The sequence below is a fragment of the Odocoileus virginianus genome, chromosome 26 (assembly GCF_023699985.2).
Source record: "Odocoileus virginianus isolate 20LAN1187 ecotype Illinois chromosome 26, Ovbor_1.2, whole genome shotgun sequence".
Lineage (NCBI taxonomy): Eukaryota > Metazoa > Chordata > Mammalia > Artiodactyla > Cervidae > Odocoileus > Odocoileus virginianus.
In genome coordinates, this window is record NC_069699.1 from 4920741 (window position 1) to 4940062 (window position 19322).

Consider the following 19322-nt stretch of genomic DNA (forward strand, 5'->3'; position numbering starts at 1 on the left):
TGAACAATATGGTTATTTTTCTCACATAACAGATTCCAGAGGTGGATTATTGGCGTTGTCTCAGTGTCTCTGGGTTAGAATCTTAGTGATCCTGTTGGCCTTTCCTTAAAGCCTCAACATAGCTGCAACAGCTCCAGGCATCACATACTCACAACTGCACTCAGCAGCATGGTGCAAGGATAGTCTAGCAGATATTTTTGTCCAGTGCCTCTCAAGGAGAGAAAGATCTTCCGCAGAAACCCTCCCAGATGTATTCTGTCTTGCTAGCTAGAACTTGCTTACTTGGCCAATTCTGGTGTGAAAGAAAGGCTGAGATAGGGTATTTCCAACCTCAGTAAGGAGAGAAGGGTGTTGGGAATGGCTTTGGGTGGCACTCATCACGTGCCACTCTGCTTGAGGAACATATAAATTGTTCTCATCATAGAAACAGGAAAATTAAGTCATGGAAGGACAAAGGAAGGAGTTAAAATCTCCTGGTATTAACTCCCATTCACAAGAATTCATTCGACACTCACTCACTAAGCACCTGCCTCTTGCCTGCACTGGGCCAGGCCATTTTGATGCAGAGGTGAGCAAAACTAGGCTTGGGCCCTGTCCTCTCGGATAGTCTAGAACCCTTGGCTGCGATGTGGCTGCATTTACAAGCTGCTATTTATTACACACATCATATATCAAGTGTCCTATTTTGTACTTAATACATTAAGTCACTTAATACAACAATCCTGAGTGTCCATTCCAATCTGCAGACGAGCAAAGGGACAGAGGGGTTGTGAAGCTTGCCCAAAGTTAATAGGCTGTGAAATCAGATTTTATTAAGTCTAGCTGACTCTGAAAAATGCTAGAACTTTCTGCATCTTCAAAAACCCACAATGACAGACTTTCATAAAGACATGTAACCTATCAGCATTATTTCCTGTTCTTAAGTCATGTTATCACTGTAGAATGCTTAACTAGATAACTTTCAGAATGGTTTTTAAGATTCTTGTGATTCTTTCAAGCTCACTTTAGGCAATGTGTATGGGTTTGAAAGCCGGTTGACATTACTTAGATATTTCCTTAGTGATTTCTGCATTAAAAAAAAATAAATACTTACTGAGTGAGCTAGCAGTACCCTGGGATAATGTCACCTTTTTTTATAGTGGTTAGTAGCCCACTCCTTCATTCCCTCATCCATTTCAAACTGTCATTTATACCCGTGTTCGCATCTTAGAAGCAGCAGCAGAATAAATTCTGCTTCCCACGTGAGATCAGCATTTTGCTAATCGTGAGTCCCCTTGTTGATTCTTGTGAGAGTGTTCCAGGCCTCCATTGTCTATGGTGCTGTGTGGGCTGCCTTGTCTTCATCCTTGGATGATTCGTTTTAGAGAAGCTAGAGCAGTGCCTCCCTACAATTTAAAATTTATTCTCCAGCCTTTTAAAATAGTGACATAAACCTGAATCCCTTCCAGATTTGGCCAAGAGCCTGAGCCACAACTCTTGATGTTGGCGACCACAGATCACCCTGTAAAGAGTACCCTGGGACGGGTCTGTAGACAGCACACTCCAAGGAACCAGAGGATGGTTTGGGTTGTACCAGGTTCTTATAGCCACGGTGTAAAGGCTCTCTGCAGACCACATAAGGAAGGGATGTGAAGGAGGGCGCTTTGTTTTCCAATAGTAGCATGCTAGTCTGCAGTCTGTTAGACAGGACAGAAAGACTGGTTGGATCTATGAGGTAGACCAGATGGCTTAACTTGTCTTTTCCCATCCCCGCTCCCCCAACTAGGTTCCCGTTGTTCACTGCCGTGTACCAGATCTGCTATGAAGGCCGGCCCGTTCAAGAGATGTTGTCTTGTCTCCAGAGCCATCCAGAGCATATATAGAGTGAATCATGCAACCTATCAGGAAACGGCCTGCCTTTCGTATCAGACACTTAGATGGGTGGAAAGCAGGACTTGGCAACAGAGATGTATGCTTGACTGTCATCCCGTCATGGATGAGTATGAATTCTTACCAGGTCCACTTTTGAATTGCAAGATGAAGTTCACTGGCTCAGATGTTACTGGGCAACATCTAGACGCACATATGTGACCATGTGAGTGTGTGTTCCTTTCTCATTGTATGGATGTTTCTATGAACCAAAATTAAAGGCCCTTTTTAAAAAATCACTTTTGAAATTTTCCCACCGTGGTAGCTTACAAGATGTGGAACTATCATAGCTAAAGTTTTGAGTTTCACTGAAGGATTTTTTTTTTCTCATTCTCAAGGTTAAAATGTAACAAGCATTAACATGGCAGAGTAGATGAGTGAGGGGGTTCAAAGATCAACATACTGTAACTTAAGCACTATCTGAGAGCCAGTGTAATTAACTACTTCAATTGTGGGTTGATCTTTTTTTTAAAGTAATTACATATTTTAATTAGGTAATCCACTCATCTGTATATTCCACTCATTGCAGTTTTCTGCACTTTTAGCCTCTTTTCTCTTCGTTAGCTACCAGAATGTACTTTGGCAAAGGCACAGCAGTGGCAGAAGGCAGAAAACCTACCTGGAATGTTCCTGCTGTGTTCTTCTGATTAGCGACCATTGTATGATGCTTTTTGTCAGGTTGTACTTCCGTTCACACATTTCCTGTAAGCCTCACAGATCCCCTGAAAGGGGGCAGCTGTTATTCCTCTAAGGTCCAGCCTCCGTGCCTGGTCATCTGATGAGAAGGGCCAGATCCAGAGACTCTCGGTCGTCACTGGCCTTTGAACTCCCACTGACCGGTCGTAACAAATGCTGTCCCCAGGCTTTCTTGAGGTGTGGGCAGCTTTCTGCAGTTGAGGCTTGCATGGGTCCTTGTCTAGGAGGATGGCACTCAGTGTGGACCTCACTCCATTCGCTCCACTTGGAGTCTGTTAGAACATAGGTTCCCAGGTCCCTCCCCGACCCCAGCCCCTGAAGTGGGGTCTTGTATCTCTGCTTTGACATGCCTTCCATGTGTTTCAATGCTCACTACTGTCTGAGAACCACTACTGTAGAAAATGTATTATTTACATTAGCATTTCTCAAACCATGTTCCATAGGAAGCCAGTGTCCCAGGATCCATTAGTGGTCCTGCTGTTGCCTGGCAAGATCCAGTGAGTTTGGGAAAAGCCCTCCGTACACCCCTCCTGAAGGGGTAGACTGTGTGTTCATGGAACGTGCTTACTTAACCCAGCAAGTCCCAGACAGATTATGGAGATTTTTTTTTTTTTGGCAAGGAAATTTACCAGAGTTTCCAAGGAACACTATTCCAGGCTGAGGTACCCATAGGACAGCGCAAGTATGCTTCACTCTCTGCAAGAAATGAGAATGAATGGCTGCCTGTGGTATTTATTGTTCATTCCGCACCTTTATATAAAATTCAGGTCTGCCACAATCTTTGCTGAAGCTTTAAGGCGACACTTTCAGGTACAGCCAAGTGGATGTCAACTTCGCTGAAACGCACACTGTGTGGACTAAGTGCTTTTAATTCTAGAATTAGAACGGAAATGACTGTATCTTTGTAAATGTGATCGGTTTCAAGAGAGCACTGCGGTTACCTTACATGGTAGTGGATGAGTGTTAAGAAAACGTATGAATGTCTCTTACATATTCATGGATTTTCAGTCACTTTGAGATTATGACTTTTTTATTTTCAGCTTGGGATTTTTTTTCCCTTCTATACCTGGAATGATTGTAAACTAGATTTTTTGTGGGAATTTTAAAAACTCCTATACATAGAAGAATATGAAAGCACACAAAATGCTATGTTTCATCGATTTTAGTGCCACTGTTAATCAGTTTTTGCTTGTCTCATAATTAATCTTTTTAAGAGTTTGTACATAAGTAACAAAGTTACTTTTTAAGATACATAAAGGGCTGTAAGCTAATTGTGGTGTCTGTCAAATAGCATCATCAGATGTGAGGATTCGGATTTTTGTCTTGTGTATATTCTTCATCTGCATTCAGCTTCCATCTCTGGGTTTTGTACTTGAGTGTTTTTTTCCTTTATAAATGCCTTCTCACCCTTGTGAAGTCTTCTGACTGTACCTTTTGAACATACTTATGATATTCTGCACATATAGAAAAAGGTAAATTTTATATAAGTTTATGCTTTGCTAACTGTAGATATTTATTACTCTACGAGTTATCTATTTTTATAACCACCTGTGATCCATCATTTATTTTAATTCACCTTTCTTACTACTAATTATGGTAATTGGGGAGGGAGACATCTAGAAAAGAAGCTTAATTTATACTGTTTCAGCCAAATCTGTGAATGTAAAAACTACACTGTTGCCTTGTGATAATCCAGCCTACTATAATGTGGAACAATGTCCGTCTTGAAACCCATCCTAGCAGGTGGAATTGAGCTAAACTCCTGGTTTTTTATTTAAGTCTTAGCTATCATGTGGCCCCATGGCATCAGCCCAGGGAGTAGTGAGATGCCACTGTACCAAGGAATCTTCCATTTCTTCCACTAGCTCTAATCTAAGAGCCTTTTACCTACACATGTACTTTGTTTGTTTACAGACTGTAGGTGGATATGATTTCAAAGCTTGATTTAATAAAAATTGAATCCCCCCAAACCTGTGCTACTGATCCTATTTTTTTATCAGCTTATGTAATAGTTTTATTTGTTTAGGTAGTCTCTTTTATTTCTCTCCCCGAATTGTGTTACCTTGACAACAATAAAAAGGCAAATTTTAAAAGAAGGGCTTCATCTCTAATGCATTCCTCAAAAACACATCTGCCTCCATTTGCCAGTGGGTGTTCCTTTCCATTGTTGCTGATACTCTTATAGAATTACAAGCATAGGATTGAGGGCTTCTCCTTCCACCCATTCAGTGGATTAAATGTGAGGGTGAAAGGTTGTTGCTCAACCACGGAAGATGCCGGGATTCTTGGCCTCCAGAGGAGAAGAATTCAATCCGGGACCAGAAGTGAGGCTTGATCACTCAGAGCTTTTGTGTAATAGAGTTTTATTAAAGTATAAAAGAGATAGAGAAAGCTTCTGACATAGACATCAGAAGGGGCAGAAAGAGTACCCCCTCACTAGTGTTAGCAATGGAGTTATATACTTTTTAATTACTTATTACAGTGAATCAAAAGAATGTCTGGAGGTTGTCAAGACCTTACTAGACCCACTCCCATAATGTACATTTTAAGATAACAGCATTAGCCAGAAGTTTTTTTCCAGAAACTGTCCTCAAGCAGGATACATTATTGTTATATAATCCTAAGGAATGTAGAGGGAAAAAAAAACATTTGTCCTTTCCTCCTCCTTGAGAATTCCAGACCCCTGTCTCCTTGGGGACCCCCGGACTTCTTATCAACCTGCCTAGGAACTGACTCTCTCAAGGGAAATGCCCAGAATCCTGAAACAAATGGCGGCGCTGATGGCCAGAGCAGTCAGGCTTTGATGAGGCTCTGCGACTGCGGGAGGGGGGTGGGAGTGCTCACCGTGCCCCTAGGGTCCGGGCTGGAAAGCTTGTGCTCCAGGCCCCCAGGGGCCACACGGTCCAGGGAAAAAACGGGCTTAGAAAGCACAGGTGTGGGCACGTGCAAGAAAGCTGGGCACCAGGTGGAGAAAAAGGTCTCTGCTGAAAACTCGTAATCATGCCAGCACCACAAACAGGCTTTGGGTTTGAATTTTTACCTCCAGGAGTCACAAGCAAAAAGTTCACATAAAAATTGGAACTTGGGCCAGTGAGGCCAGTAATTGACAGAAGCAAAAATCAGCAACATCTGCAGAAAGCTCTCTGAGTCCCGGCTGCAAGGCTTCCCATAAATATGCACTTCCCATAAGTATTCTCCATTGAGTATGTACTTTTAAAATTATAACCACAAAATAGTTTATTATGAGTGCAGGTCAGTAGGTTTTTTTTTTTTAAAACGGAAGAATTACATGCCCAAGTTTCCAGATATTTATTTGAGCAAGATGAGAGATGCTTTGAAAGGTACTTTTAGGAAGAGGTGTACATGTAGGTCCACTGGCCTGGGCAATGGTTCCTGGATTAAAGGCCCCAAATTTCCAAGGGCTCCACCACTCCTGGAGGCTCACTCAGTGACAGGTGTGAAGACAAATGAGCACAGAAACATCACATTCACCAGCCCGGGGCCTATTCACACAATGAGCAGGAAATGACTCAAATGTAAAAAAAAAAAGGTCATATAAAGAAGATTAAACCATCAAGAAGGAGACTTGTAAACAAACCTATTTGAACATCTGGACATGAATATAAATTATGTCATTGGACAGATTAAAGAGTAGATTTGACAAGAGCCACAGATGGAATTAACAAAGTGGAAAATATATATGAAGATGTTAACATAAAGTAACAAAGAAAATATCTGAGAATTTAAGAGATAAGTAGAGGATAGGATAAAATTCAATATACATCTGATTGGAGTTCCAAAAGAAAGAAGAGGGAGAGGCGATTTTTTAAAAAAGTAATGTCTGAAATTTGTCCAGAGTTAATTATCAGTTTTGTTATTCTCCCAAATATATTTCCATTAAAATTTTTCTCCATTAAAATTTTATCACATAGACCTTATAACTTTACAACTGCTTGTAAAATAAGTTGATGATGAACTTTTTTTTTTTTGGAAATAAGCTATATAAGAAAGCTATAAGCATAAGCTACTAATTTACTGAAGGTCTGATGGATTTGAGTACTGGAGCAAGTTGTGTCTCCTTTGGTTTGGATGAGAGGTGTGGCACTGTGGGAAGACTTGGGTTTCGGATTCTGCTTCATTGCCTTAGTATCCATTTAGTCAGGTCAGCCAAGTCTTCTTTGAAGTGCATTTTCCTTATTGATTGGGAATAATAACCATGCAACTCAAGGATTACTGTGAAGGTCAGTGAGAAACAGGAAATGATAGCTTTAAAGGAGGAGAATATGATACTAGTAGCTGCTTGTGCAGAGATAATGATATATACTCACTAAATTATTAAAAAAATTTTTTTCTGAGATGTACAGTTAAACTACATTTCCCAGCCTCCCCTGCAGCTAGGTGATTGAATTCTGGCCAGTGACTTAGGGAAGAAAAAAATACCTCTTTGGAGGAGGAAATGGCAACCCATGCCAGTATTCTTGCCTGGGAAATCCCATGGACAGAGGAGCCTGGTGGGCTACATTCCTTGGAGACAGAGTCAGACACAACTGAGTGACTAAACCTAACCACCTTTTGATGTTCAGACTATCTGCCCTTTGTCGAAAAACTTCTGTATGACCTGGCTCCTCCCCTCTCCTCTTGGAGCAGTTCTCTCAGCGTCACTTGAGATGCTGTCTCCCTGGTTTAAAGTCCTAAAAATTCCCACCAAATAAAACATAACTCCCAACTTCAAAAAAAACTCTTGCTGGGGTTACATTCGGTTTGAGTCTCCACTCGTTTCCCATGCGCTGATTGGATATCAATTTCCAGAATGACCTGGACGTCCTATGTTGGCTCTTAAAGCCTGGATTCTGGGACTTTCCTGGTGGACTAGTGGCTAAAGATTGCACTCCCAATGCAGGGGACCTGAGTTCAATTCCTGGTGGGGAACTAGATCCTGCAAGCCACAGCAAAGATGAAAGATCCTGCTTGCCACAATTAAGATCCTGTGCAACTAAAGAAATAAAAGTTTTAAAATAAGAGCCTGGATTCCTACATGACTTTGTGGAGAAGTTTCCCCCCAAGTTTCAGTTCACGTTGAACTGTGACAGTTAAAAAAATCTTCTTTATGCCACTGAGATGTGTTATTTATCATAGCATCTAGCATAATTTTCCTTAAGTTGCTAAAAAGACATTTACGGAGTTGAGATGGAACTTACAGAAGTATCAAGAGATTTTGGAGAATTTATTCACTGGTCCCTACAGCATCCTACTATCTAGTTTGGCATCCCTTGTTGGGATATAGAGGCTGTGCTGGAATGTGGATGGGTACACTTGTAGATATGTCTGTATGTTCCTCTCCTCTTCTGGAGAGTGAAAGTCGCTCAGTCTTGTCCTACTCTTTGCGACCCCATGGACTGTATAGTCCGTGGAATTCTCCAGGCCAAAATACTGGAGTGGGTAGCCTTTCCCTTCTCCAGGGGATCTTCCCAACCCAGGGATCAAACCCCGGTCTCCCGCATTGCAGACGGATTCTTTACCAGTTGAGCCACAAGAGAAACCCAAGAATACTGGAGTGGGTAGCCTATTCCTTCTCCAGCAGAACTTTCAACCCAGAATCGAACCAGGGTCTCCTGCATTGCAGATGGATTCTTTACCAACTGAGCTATCAGGGAAGCCACTAGCTAGCTAAGTCCAGACTTTGTATGTAATTGTCCCTTCTCTAGAAATAATTCCGTCAAGGCCCAGGATTGATAACATTTGCTGTTACTTCTTTTTTTTTCTTTTTTCTTTTTTGGCTGTGCCTCATGGCTTGCAAGATCTTAGTTCCCCCGACCAGGGACTGAACCTGGGCCCCCCCGCAGTGAAAGCCGAAGTCCTAACCACTGGGCCACCCAGGGAAGTCTTTAACATGCGCTCCTCACGCTAGAGTCTCCTTAAGCTATCTTCCTCGATGCAGAAGCTTCCAATTAGAAGTGTCATTAGATTTTCACCAAGTCTACATTCCAACTGTCAACTCCAAAGCCCTTGTGTAGCTGAAGCCGAAAGAATGACTTCAACTCACTTCAAAAAGTAAGGAATGATTGATACTGTGTATAAAATAGAGAGCTAATGAGAACCTACTGTATAGTTCAGGTAACTCTGCTCATGCATCAGTAGTGACCTAAGTGGGAAGGAAATCCAAAAAAGGGGATCGAACATACAGCTGATCCATTTGCTGTACAGAGAAACTAAGAACATTGTAAAGCAACTACACTCCAGTAAAAATTAATAATAAAAAACCTGAAACCAAGGAAAAAAACTAAGAATCTTTGAATGTTAGCATGTTGAGTGCAAATGAGCCCACTGGAAGAATACTTCATCATTGTACTTTTAATTTGTCAAGTTGGTGTTATTCAACTTGTTGCAAATGGAAATGCTTTTATGCTTTGATAGACATGTTATTTGTGATTGTTGTTACTGCTCTTATTTTAAAATAATCTTTGGGAAACGGTCGCTTCATTTCAAATTAAAGTCCATTTGCCCACTTCCCTCGTAGCCACTGTTATTTATTCCTAATGTGCTCTTCTAGAATTTCATTTTACATAAGCAAATATATACTTATTCCCCTTCCCATTTTTCTACACAAAATAGGGATTGCTATGCATCTTGGTTTTTTTTCCGTTAACATTGTCTTGACCGTCTTTTACATCAATTGCTTTTTTTAAGCAACGTTTTAAAAACTTTTACTTTGAAATAATTTTATCGACAGATTCACGGGATGTTGCAAAGATAGTACAGAAAATTCTTAGGACCACCCAATTTCCCTGAATATATGAACACTTAATTTTAAAAACTGTATGTTAAAATACTAGTGATAAAGTACTTTTAACTTGACTACTCTGGTACTTTGTATTTGAGCACTGTGTGTGTGCCCACTCAGTCATGTCTGACTCTTTGCAACCCCATGGATTATAGCCACCAGGCTCTTCTGTCCATGGAATGTTCCAGGCAAGAATACTGGAGTCGGTTGCCATTTCCCACTCCAGGGGATCTTCCCAACCCAGGGGCTGAACCCAGGTCTCCTGTGTTTCCTGCTTTGGCAGAAGGATTTTATTTTATTTTATTTTTCTACCACTAGCACCACCTGGGAAGCCTGAGCTTTGTATATATGAATTAATTTAATCCTCAAAATTTATCAGCCCATATACCGATGGGAAAGCTAAGGCACAAAGAAGCTAAAGAACTTACCTAATAGACTGTAGTTGATAAAACCAGGATTTGAACTCAGGCAGGTCGCCTTCAGAGTTTGTGTGTGTGTTTGTTGCCGTTGTATCAAGGGGCAAGTGATCTTAGTTCCCTGACCAGGGATCAAACCTGTGCCTCCTCCACTGAGAATGTGGAGTCTTAACCCACCGGACCAGCAGAGAAGTCCCCAGAGTTTGTGTTCTTAACTTTAAGGTTATGTCATCTCCTTTCAGTAATGGCTGTTCACAGTGAAGCAAAATCAGTGATTGGAAAGATCAAAGGTGCAATCACTCAACAATTATTTCTGCAAATTTGCATAAATATACTATGTTCATGCATGTGTGTGTGCTGTGTTCAGTCATTTAGTTGTGTCTGACTCTTTGCAGCCCCGTGAACTACTATAGCCCACCAGGCTCCTCTGTCCATGGAATCTTCCAGGCAAGAATCCTAGAGTGGGTTGCCACCACCTACTCCAGGGAATCTTCCCAACCCAAGAATTGAACCTGATTCTCCTGCATCTCCTGCTTTGGCAGGCAGGTTCCTTACCACTAGCACCACCTGGGAAGCCCTTGTTCATGCATGTATTGAATTTTAAAACATAATACTGTTCTAAAGTTTCCTTTTAAAGTCTTAATATTAAAAAATATGGATTTCCCATAGCCTTTAAATATCTGCATATGTTTAATTATATGACTATTCCATAATTTATTATAGATGAATACTTAGATTGTTTTCTTTAATTATGATAATTGCCACAGTAAGTATCCTCACAGTGTATCTCTGTTCACTTATGTAAATAAATCTAGAGAATAACATCCTAGAAGTGGAATGATTGGCACAAAGATTTGTGTTTTGTATTTTAATAGACCCTGCCAAGTTAGCCTTCAAAAGGAAGGCTGCAATTTATGGTTCTGACCTCATTTTCACTTCCTGATTACTTTTATAACCACTATTCGTGATTCTTTTATAATAGAGAATTAAATAGAACCAATAAATCTGGGAAATGCACAATGTTGTATTTATCAAGAATTTTGGGAATTACTGGCAGTCCAGTGGTTAGAACTCTGCGCTTCCACTGCTGGGGCCCCGGTTCAATCCCTGGTGGGGAAACTTAAGATCCCACAAGCCACGTGATGTGACCAAAAAAGAAAAAAAAAAGAATTTAGAAGTGTCTTCTACCGGTTTTGTTATTCAAAACTACAATTTTGTTAAAAGAACTGTTTACTAGCAGTTGTAATAGTCAGTGGTGCTGAAAGTTTATATAAGCACACAAAATATATCCTGTGAGTGGCCTGTTTATGAGGATTATTGAAACAAGAAACATTAATGAAAAAAATTTAAAACATCACAAATTCACTGTTGAAACAACCCCCCAGAAGGCTCTTGTAAAAAGCAAGTTGAAATGGGTTTACCACGCTTGTCAGGAAATTCCCAGTTCCAGTGAACGATGACCCTCCTGTCCACCAGAGGTCACTCTTTGGAAATGAGTCTGCCCCAGGCAGTTGGCAGCCTATAAAAAAAATAGCATTATTGTTCCAGTGGCTCTTTGGTCAGGTGTCGAGAAGGTCACGCTTTTCTTATGAGCTGAGCTGAGTTTGTGCTGCACAATTGTCCCGTATCTAGGTTTCATTCTGATGTTGTAACTCAAAACAGACCGTAAATTGGTGTGTTTTCCTCTTGACTCTGTCCTGTATCTGCTTAAACACCTGACTGGATTTTGTTGCTTCTGGATTTCTTTCCCTTCCCCGACATTGGGCTCCCGCTTAGTCCATCTTCATTAAATGTCTGATTTCTTCTCCATCTCATTCTGACATTGACATTCCAGCAAAAGCAAAAATACCTGTTTTGTTCTCAGGAAAGACTCTAGGAATATATTTGCAGAAATACTTCTGGAGGATGGACATTCCGTGCTTTAGAGAAGTTTCAACAAGGAAGGTGGTACATAGCGGAGGAAAAAAAAAACAAAAAACACCTCTTTGCATTCTAATCTTCCCCCTAGTTTGCTGGTTCATTATCTTTGGAGATTGTGTGATTTCCATTTAGAAGCTATTTTATCAAGAAGTGAATAAAATTTAAGCTTCAAGACCCTTACTTGTACAAGTACCTTCTACCTAAGTTTGTTTTCTTAAGTTTGTATTCTTTTTTTTTTTTGGCCTCACTGCAAAGTTTGTGGGATTTTAGTTTCCCGACCAGGGATCGAACCTGGGTCCTTGGCAGAAAAAGTGTAGAGCCCTAACCACTGGACCGCCAGGGAAATCCCTGTATTCTTTTTCTTTTTAATTTATTTACTTGTATTTTTGGTTGTACTGGGTCTTCATTGCTACTCCGGGGTTCCTCTGGTTGTGGAGAGCCGGGACTACTCTTGGTTGTGGTTCAAGGGCGCCTCATTGCGACGGCTTCTCTTACAGAGCTCAGCCTCTAGGCACACAGCCATCAGCTGTGGCTTGAGGACTCGGTAGTTGTGGCACATGGGCTTAGATGCTCCGTGGCATGTGGAATCATCCTGGACCAGGGATCAAACCCGTGTCCCCTGAATTGTAGGCAGATTCTTATCCACTACACCAAAGTCCCCTTTCCTGGGAAGTCCCCGGTATTCTTTTTCTTAAAGAGAAATCACCAAGTTCTAAAAGCTAGCCCCTGGGACTTCCGTTATGGTCCAGTGGTCAAGACTTTTCCTTCCAATGCGGGGGGTACCAGTTCCATCCCTGGTCAGGTAGCTAGGATCTCACATGCCTGGTGGCCAGAAAGACCAAAGCAAAATGGAAGGAATATTGTAACAGATTCAATAAAGACTTTTTAAATGGACCACATCAAAAAAAAAAAACCTTAAAAAAAATTAGCTTCTGGGCCCGTAAGTGGAGTCAACACCTCGTTTTAAGACTTATAAATTCAGGTAGAGATTTAAGTTCTGGCTGTACGGGTCTCTGGCCAAGTTACTTAATTTCTCCGGGCATCCATTTCTTTGTCTGTAGATAGTGCCAAGTTTCTTGAGAAATCAAATCACATGTATAATTTGCTTCTCACAGTTCCCTGAACATATTAGGGAACTTCAAGAAGGGAAGAACCTGGGGAGGAAAAGACAAATCCATCCTTGGTTTGAATTGCCTGGGGCCTTCTGCCGGGAGTCGCCCAGGAGACAGGAAAACAAGAATGGTGTTGGGTGAGGCCCTTGTGAGGCCGGAGTATTGGGAGGATGGTCTGTGAGGTGTGGAGAAAAGGGATTCAGGGGCAAAGAAGCACAAAATAAGACTGAGGTGCCTGGGGTAAGACCTGAACAGAATCCATGTTTCTTTTTCTTTTTAATTTTTTGGCTCTGTGGCATGCGGGATCTTAGTTCCCTGACCGGGGATTGAGTCCATGTCCCTGACATTGGAAATGCATAGTCTTAACCACTGGACCACCGGGGGAGTCCGCCATGTTTCATTTTGTTTTCTTTCCATTGTGGCCCCGATTCCTTGGCCATGAGCCAATTTTCCAGCCCCTGCAGATGGGGCTTGTCCTGTGACTGGCTTGGCCAAGGTAACAGAGCAGTAGTGATGGAGTGCCAGGGCCAAGCCACATACGAATTGCCAACTTAACTTTCCCCTGTTCCTTTTGCTCTCTTTCAACTATTTTTAGGAGATAACATGAATCGTATTTTTTTTTTTGGAAGGAATTTTTTATTTTTTTCTTAATTTATTTTAAATTGAAGTATAATTGCAACATTGTGTTGGTTTCTGCCATATATCAACATATTTATTTTTAAATAATTTTATTTATTCATTTGTTTTTGGCTGTGCTGGGTCTTCGTTGCTGCACAGGCTTTTCTCTAGTTGTGGTGCATGGGCTTCTCATTGCAATGGTGAATCATATTTTAAATATTATATTACATATGGTAGCTCAAATTCATGTATTTTTAAGTGCTAATTTTCCATTATATGAATAAACCCCAATAAAGTTATCTGTTCCTCTATTGGTGGCATATAAGTTGTTGAAGTTTTTTACTAATATGGAAAATAATGGAAGAATATAGCTTGACAGGCTACATACAGTCCATAGGGTCACAGAGAGTTGGACACGAATAAAGCGATTTAGCATGCACATGCAATGTTATCATACTAATTTTTGCAGTTCTTTTTCCAACTTAATGGGTCTGAATTGATATCTAGTTGATATATTAGTGTTTATTTCCTTGACTTCCAAAGACAGTGAACCTCTTTCCATGTGTATATTGGCCTTCTGGTTCCCTGTTTTGTAAATTGTCTGCACATCCTCTGTTTTCCTGTTATTGCTTGCCTTTTTTTTTTTTTAAATAGACTTGCTCCTGTATGTCTTTATATCATCTTTGTGTTTATATTCTATATAGAATATATCTGTATAATGACGATTGTATGTGAAGAAAATAGTATATGTCATATATAATAAATCATATACTTTTTGTATGTTTGGTTGCTTATATGCACTGCAGAGATCTTCTTTCAGTAATTTCTTGACCGCTTTATTGAGAGAGAGTTCGCATATCATACAACTCACCCATTTAAAGTGTATAAATCAATGGTTTTTTAGTATAGTCAATTGTAGAATATTTCATAAATATTTAGAATATTTTCATGACCTCATATAGAAACTCCATGCCCATCAGCTAGCTCTCCTTTCCCCCTATCCCTCCGGCCCTAAGCCACCACTCATTTTGTTTTCTGTCTCTATGAATATGCCAATTCTGAGCATTTCATGTAAATAGAATATTTAATATGTGGTCTTTTGTGACTGACTGCTTTTGCTTGCTTTTTTGTTGTTTTTGTTGCACTGTGTGGCTTGTGGGATCCTAGTTCCTGACCAGGGATGGAACCCGTTCCCTGGGCCGTGAACTCATGGAGTCCTAACCACTGGACCACCAGGGAATTCCCAGCATAATATTTTCAAGGGTTATCCATGTAGTATGTATCAAGATTTCATTCCTTTTTATGGCCAAATAACATTCCAGTGTAAGGATATACCACATTTTGTTTACTGATTCATCAGTTGAAGTCATGTTTACCAAAAAATGCAACTGATATGGAAAATTATTCTGATTTCTGCCCAATCTGATCTGATTGTTTACCCCCGTCTTCTCCCACACAAGATAAGAAAAGTGGTTTTGCCCAAAATGTTGCAAAAGGCTTATCTGTGGCTTTGAATCATCCTTTATTGATGAGAAGTCTTAGTTCAATGCCCATAATTGACGAGGTAGCTCTAGAGACCCTTGGCATCCTATGTGTAGCCCGGGCTTCATAGCATCCCCATCTCTGAAGCTCATTAGACATGCAGGCTCTCATTCCTCCCAGACTTCCCAGAATGAAACTCCCGTCTCGGGAGATCCCCAGTGAGGTGTATGCCCAGTTAATTTAGAAAATCACGGCTCTCCGCTATTTCTTTCTTTCTTTCTAATATCTATTTATTTGGCTGCGCCAGATCTTACTTGTGGTGCCCGGGATCTTCTGTCTTCCTTGCAGCATGTGGCATCTAGTTCCCAGGCTAGGGATTGAGCGCAGGTCCCCTGCATTAGGAGCATGGAGTCTTAGCCACTGAACCACGAGGGAAGTCCCTCCACACCCCTGTTTCTCACCCTGCGTCCATACTGAAACCACCTGGGAGGCTTTTCAAAAGTTGATTTTGAGAGATTCAGAGTCACTGGTCTTGAGCATGTCCCAGACACCCGGGGTGACTGGTGACCACCAGCCTGCAAAGCCCTGATACAGATGTCTTTTAAGAGCAATCTCAACTTTTTTCTAGAAACCACTTTCACTGAAGATTTGTCTACTTACTTTTTTCTTTTTAAGGTTTGTGGCTATGCCGGATCTTCTTTGCTGTGCCCCGGATTTCTCTAGTTGCGGTGCGCAGGCTTCTTATTGCAGTGGCTTCTCACGTGCTTCAGGAGCTGTGGCACACGGCCTTAGTTGCTCCTCGGCATGTGGGATCTTCTGGGACCAGGGCTGGAATCCGTGTTCCCTGCACTGGCAGGCGGATTCTTACCCGCTGACGCACCAGGGAAGTCCCTGTTGTGCACATCGTAAGGGTCTGCACTTGTTTAGCCAGACCACCTGGACACCCTCAGGGAGGGACTTGCGTGTCCATTTTCTAAGGACTTGGAGTGAGAGGGCCAGTTTCACCTTCTGCTCTCAGAGGTCTCATCTTAGTGGGTCTCAAAGGTCCACTGACAGAGATGGTCTGTGTTTCTAAGCAAACAGCGGACGGGACTTGGCCGGCGGTCCAGTGGTTAAGAATCCGCGCTTCCACTGCAGGGGCGCAGTTTCCATCCCGGTTTGAAGAACGAAGATCCTGCTTGCAGCACGGTGCAGGCAAAAAAAAGAGAAAACGCCGCTGAAGCCCCTGTGCTGGGTGTGCTGACAAGGATGTGCTGGTTTTTCTTGGTCCATTTTCAGTATCCAGGGTCCAAACTCGCTCTACAAACGGCTACTGCTTGAAGCAGTATTTACCCCAAACTGATTTCTTTCCTGCTCCTGCCAACAGATTAAAGACAATAGGAACAAACATCTTGGGTAGATACCAGGATTTGTCTCTTTTAAAAATAAGCCCAATCCTGACCTTTGCTGAGGAAGCTCCAGCAGCAACAAGCTGTCACATCTGTTTCCCCGGCTTCTTCTCTCTGTGATTTCCTTCCATGCCCAGGCTTCCTGTGTGCCCTGCTTATGTGCCCTGTCATATTATGATCTCATGGCTACAGGGACCAACAGACTGGCTCCCGGGTCCAGGCAGGCGGTTACAGCTCTACATGTCGGTAAAAGGCTTCACCCCTTTCCTGGGTGCAGTCTACATCTTGTCACTTGCAATCCTGCCCTACATCTGTCTCAGATAGGGTCACAGCCGCACCCCAGTGCTGGTGCTGGGGCCACTTTTCTGAGTTACAGGAAACAGGAGGGAAGGGGGAAGGAAGATAATTCTGTCCTGTGCATCCTGCCATTATCCAACTCACAGATACGTGCGTGACGTCCTCTTACTTTTTTTAATTGAAGTAGCTGATGTATAATGCGTTAATTCTGCTGTATGGCAAAGCCACTCCGTTTTATATTAATGTGTGTGTGTGTGCGTGTGCACGTGCTGCGTGCTTAGTCACTCAGTCGTGTCCAACTCTTTGCAACCCCCATGGACTCTAGCCCCCCAGGCTCCTCTGTCCATGGGGATTCTCCCGGCAAGAATACTGGAGTGGGTTGTCATGCCCTTCTCCAGGGGATCTTCCCAACCCAGGGATCGAACCCAGGTCTCTCGCATTGTAGGAGGATTCTTTACCATCTGAGCCACCAGGGAAGACACCAGGGAAGCCCCCCCCCCCCACACACACACCCACACACACACACACATATACACATTTTTTTTTTCCTGTGCTGTTTTTTTTTTTTTTTTTTGGCTATACCAAGGGTCATATAGGATCTTAGTTCCCTGACCGAGTCCCCTGCATTGGAAATGAGGAGTCTTAAGCATTGGACCAGCAGGGAATTCATATATATACATTCTTTTTGAAAATGTTCTTTTCTGAGAATTCCCTGGTGGACCAGTGGCTAAGCCTTTGTGCTTCCAGTGCAGGGGGCATGGGCTCGATCCCAGGTTGGGGAGCTAAGATCCTGCATGCCTCAAGGTGCAGCCAGAAAACAAAAAGCAACACATATTCTTTCCCATTATGGTGTATCACAGGATATTGAATATAGTCCCCTGTGCTATACAGTAGGGCCTTGTTGTTTGTCTTTTCTATATAGAAAAGCTTACATCTGCTAAGGTGAACCTCCCCACTCCATCCCTCCCTCAACCCCCTCCCCCAAGGCAACCACTAGCCTGTTCTCTACGTCCGTGAGTCTGTTTCTGTTCCATAGATGAGCTCATTTGTGTCCTATTTTAGATTCTACATGTCAGTGTACCAAGAGGGCTTTCCCTGGTGGCTCAGTGGTAAAGAATCCGCCTGTCAATGCAGAAGACGCGGGTTCAATCCCTGGGTTGGGGAGATTCCTTGGAGAAGGAAATGGCAACCCGCTCCAGTATTCTTGTCTGGGAAATCCTATGGACAGAGGAGCCTGGCGGGCTGCAGTCCATGGGGTCACAAAGAATCAGACACGACTTAGTGACTGAACAACGACATAAGTGATATCATGTGAAATTTCTTTCCCTTCCTGACTTGCTTCACTTTAGTGGTGTTATCTCTGTGTTTATGCATGTTGCTGCAAGTGGTATTATTTTGTTCTATTTTTTGTTGTGTTCAATATAAAATATATTTCATCTCATATATGTACTACAACTTGTGCAAGGTCCTCCCCCTTGAAAATATTTATTTGTTTGGCTGTGCCAGGTCTTAGCTGTGGCATGAGGAATCCTCACTGTGACATGTGGGATCTTAGTTCCCTGACCAGGGATCAAACCCAGGTCCCCTGTGTTGGGAGCTCAGAGTCTTAACCACTGTTCCTCCAGGCAAGTCCTGTGGGAGGTCCTTTTGAACCTTGTTACGTTATTTTCAGCCACCTGAGAGCTTGGGCTGCTTTGACTTATTGGAAGGAGTGACCACGCAAGAATCAAAGGCCCCAAGACGCCTGAAATATACACCCCGCAGGGTACTCATGGGTGTCAGATCGCTTCTTGGGTTCTCTCCAGGGGTGACTGAGTTGCTAAGCTGCTAACTTGACCTGCTTCTCTCATACTGGGCCAAGGAACCCTGCTTTGTTTTCCAGGCAGCCAGTGCTAAATCTCTTGTGTTGGTGACACTTTGCTAATTACAGCTCTGAGATGCTCCCTATTACTTCAAACAGACTCCTTGGAGCGTTTTCATGCAGTCAGGAGTTCCCAAACCTGGGCAATTCAAAGTATGAGTCTGCTTTTGAGAGAGGACAGACCTTGCCTGACCCAGATTTCTTTTCTTTTCTTTTCCTTTTGGCTGCATGATGTGGCATGTGGGATCTAGTTCCCCGCCCAGGGGTCGAACTCTTATCACCTGCAGTGGAAGCTTGGAGTCTTAACCCCTGGACCACCAGGGAAGTCCCTGACCCAGCATTTCAAAGCTCTTTCCACGGAGTCAGTTGTGTATCAGCAGAAGCCAGGATCGCTTGCTCAGCGGCTCACACTGGGGCTGGCTGTGGGCAATCACTCCTGTTTTTGATCTTTGCAAAAGATGTTTGCTTAATTTGCTGGTCCACTGCTTCTCTGATCACATGACAGGTGTGCGCCTGTGGGTGTGCGTCCTTTGTAAATAGCAGCTTGTTCTTTTCTTTCAGCCGGTGCTTGCTTACTCCCCTACCCAGCCCTTTTAATGTGTCAAAAGTGGTTTCTTGTAAATGAGGGCTCTGGTAAATAATTCAGTAACCTGAGCCCGAGTCCCCACCTCCCAGTGGAGGGGGTGTTTGCACAGCCCCCCACAACTTCTGAGCCACCTCTGAGGTCCTTTGCAAAGTCCTGGCCCTGCTATTCTGACAGGGATTTGATGTGAACATCCTTTCACTTGCTCCTACGTGCAGGAGAGTCTATGTTCTTGGCGGTTCAGATAGCTGTTTTCTTCA

At 42.6% G+C, this 19322-nt stretch overlaps 1 protein-coding gene across 3 annotated transcripts in view; it reads left to right on the top strand.

Annotated features, from left to right (window-relative positions):
- GPD1L (glycerol-3-phosphate dehydrogenase 1 like) overlaps positions 1-19322 on the top strand; it is an 83302-nt gene that overhangs the window by 53845 nt on the left and 10135 nt on the right. For 2 of the 3 annotated variants that reach the window (XM_020894714.2, XM_070455304.1), the window contains exon 8: positions 1766-4574. The exons of the other annotated variant lie outside the window; for it this stretch is intronic. In XM_020894714.2, coding sequence (XP_020750373.1) covers positions 1766-1862 — 97 coding nt within the window. In that variant the 3' untranslated portion in view covers positions 1863-4574. Of the gene's footprint in view, positions 1-1765; positions 4575-19322 lie in introns of those variants that run through there. 3 annotated transcript variants of the gene reach the window in all.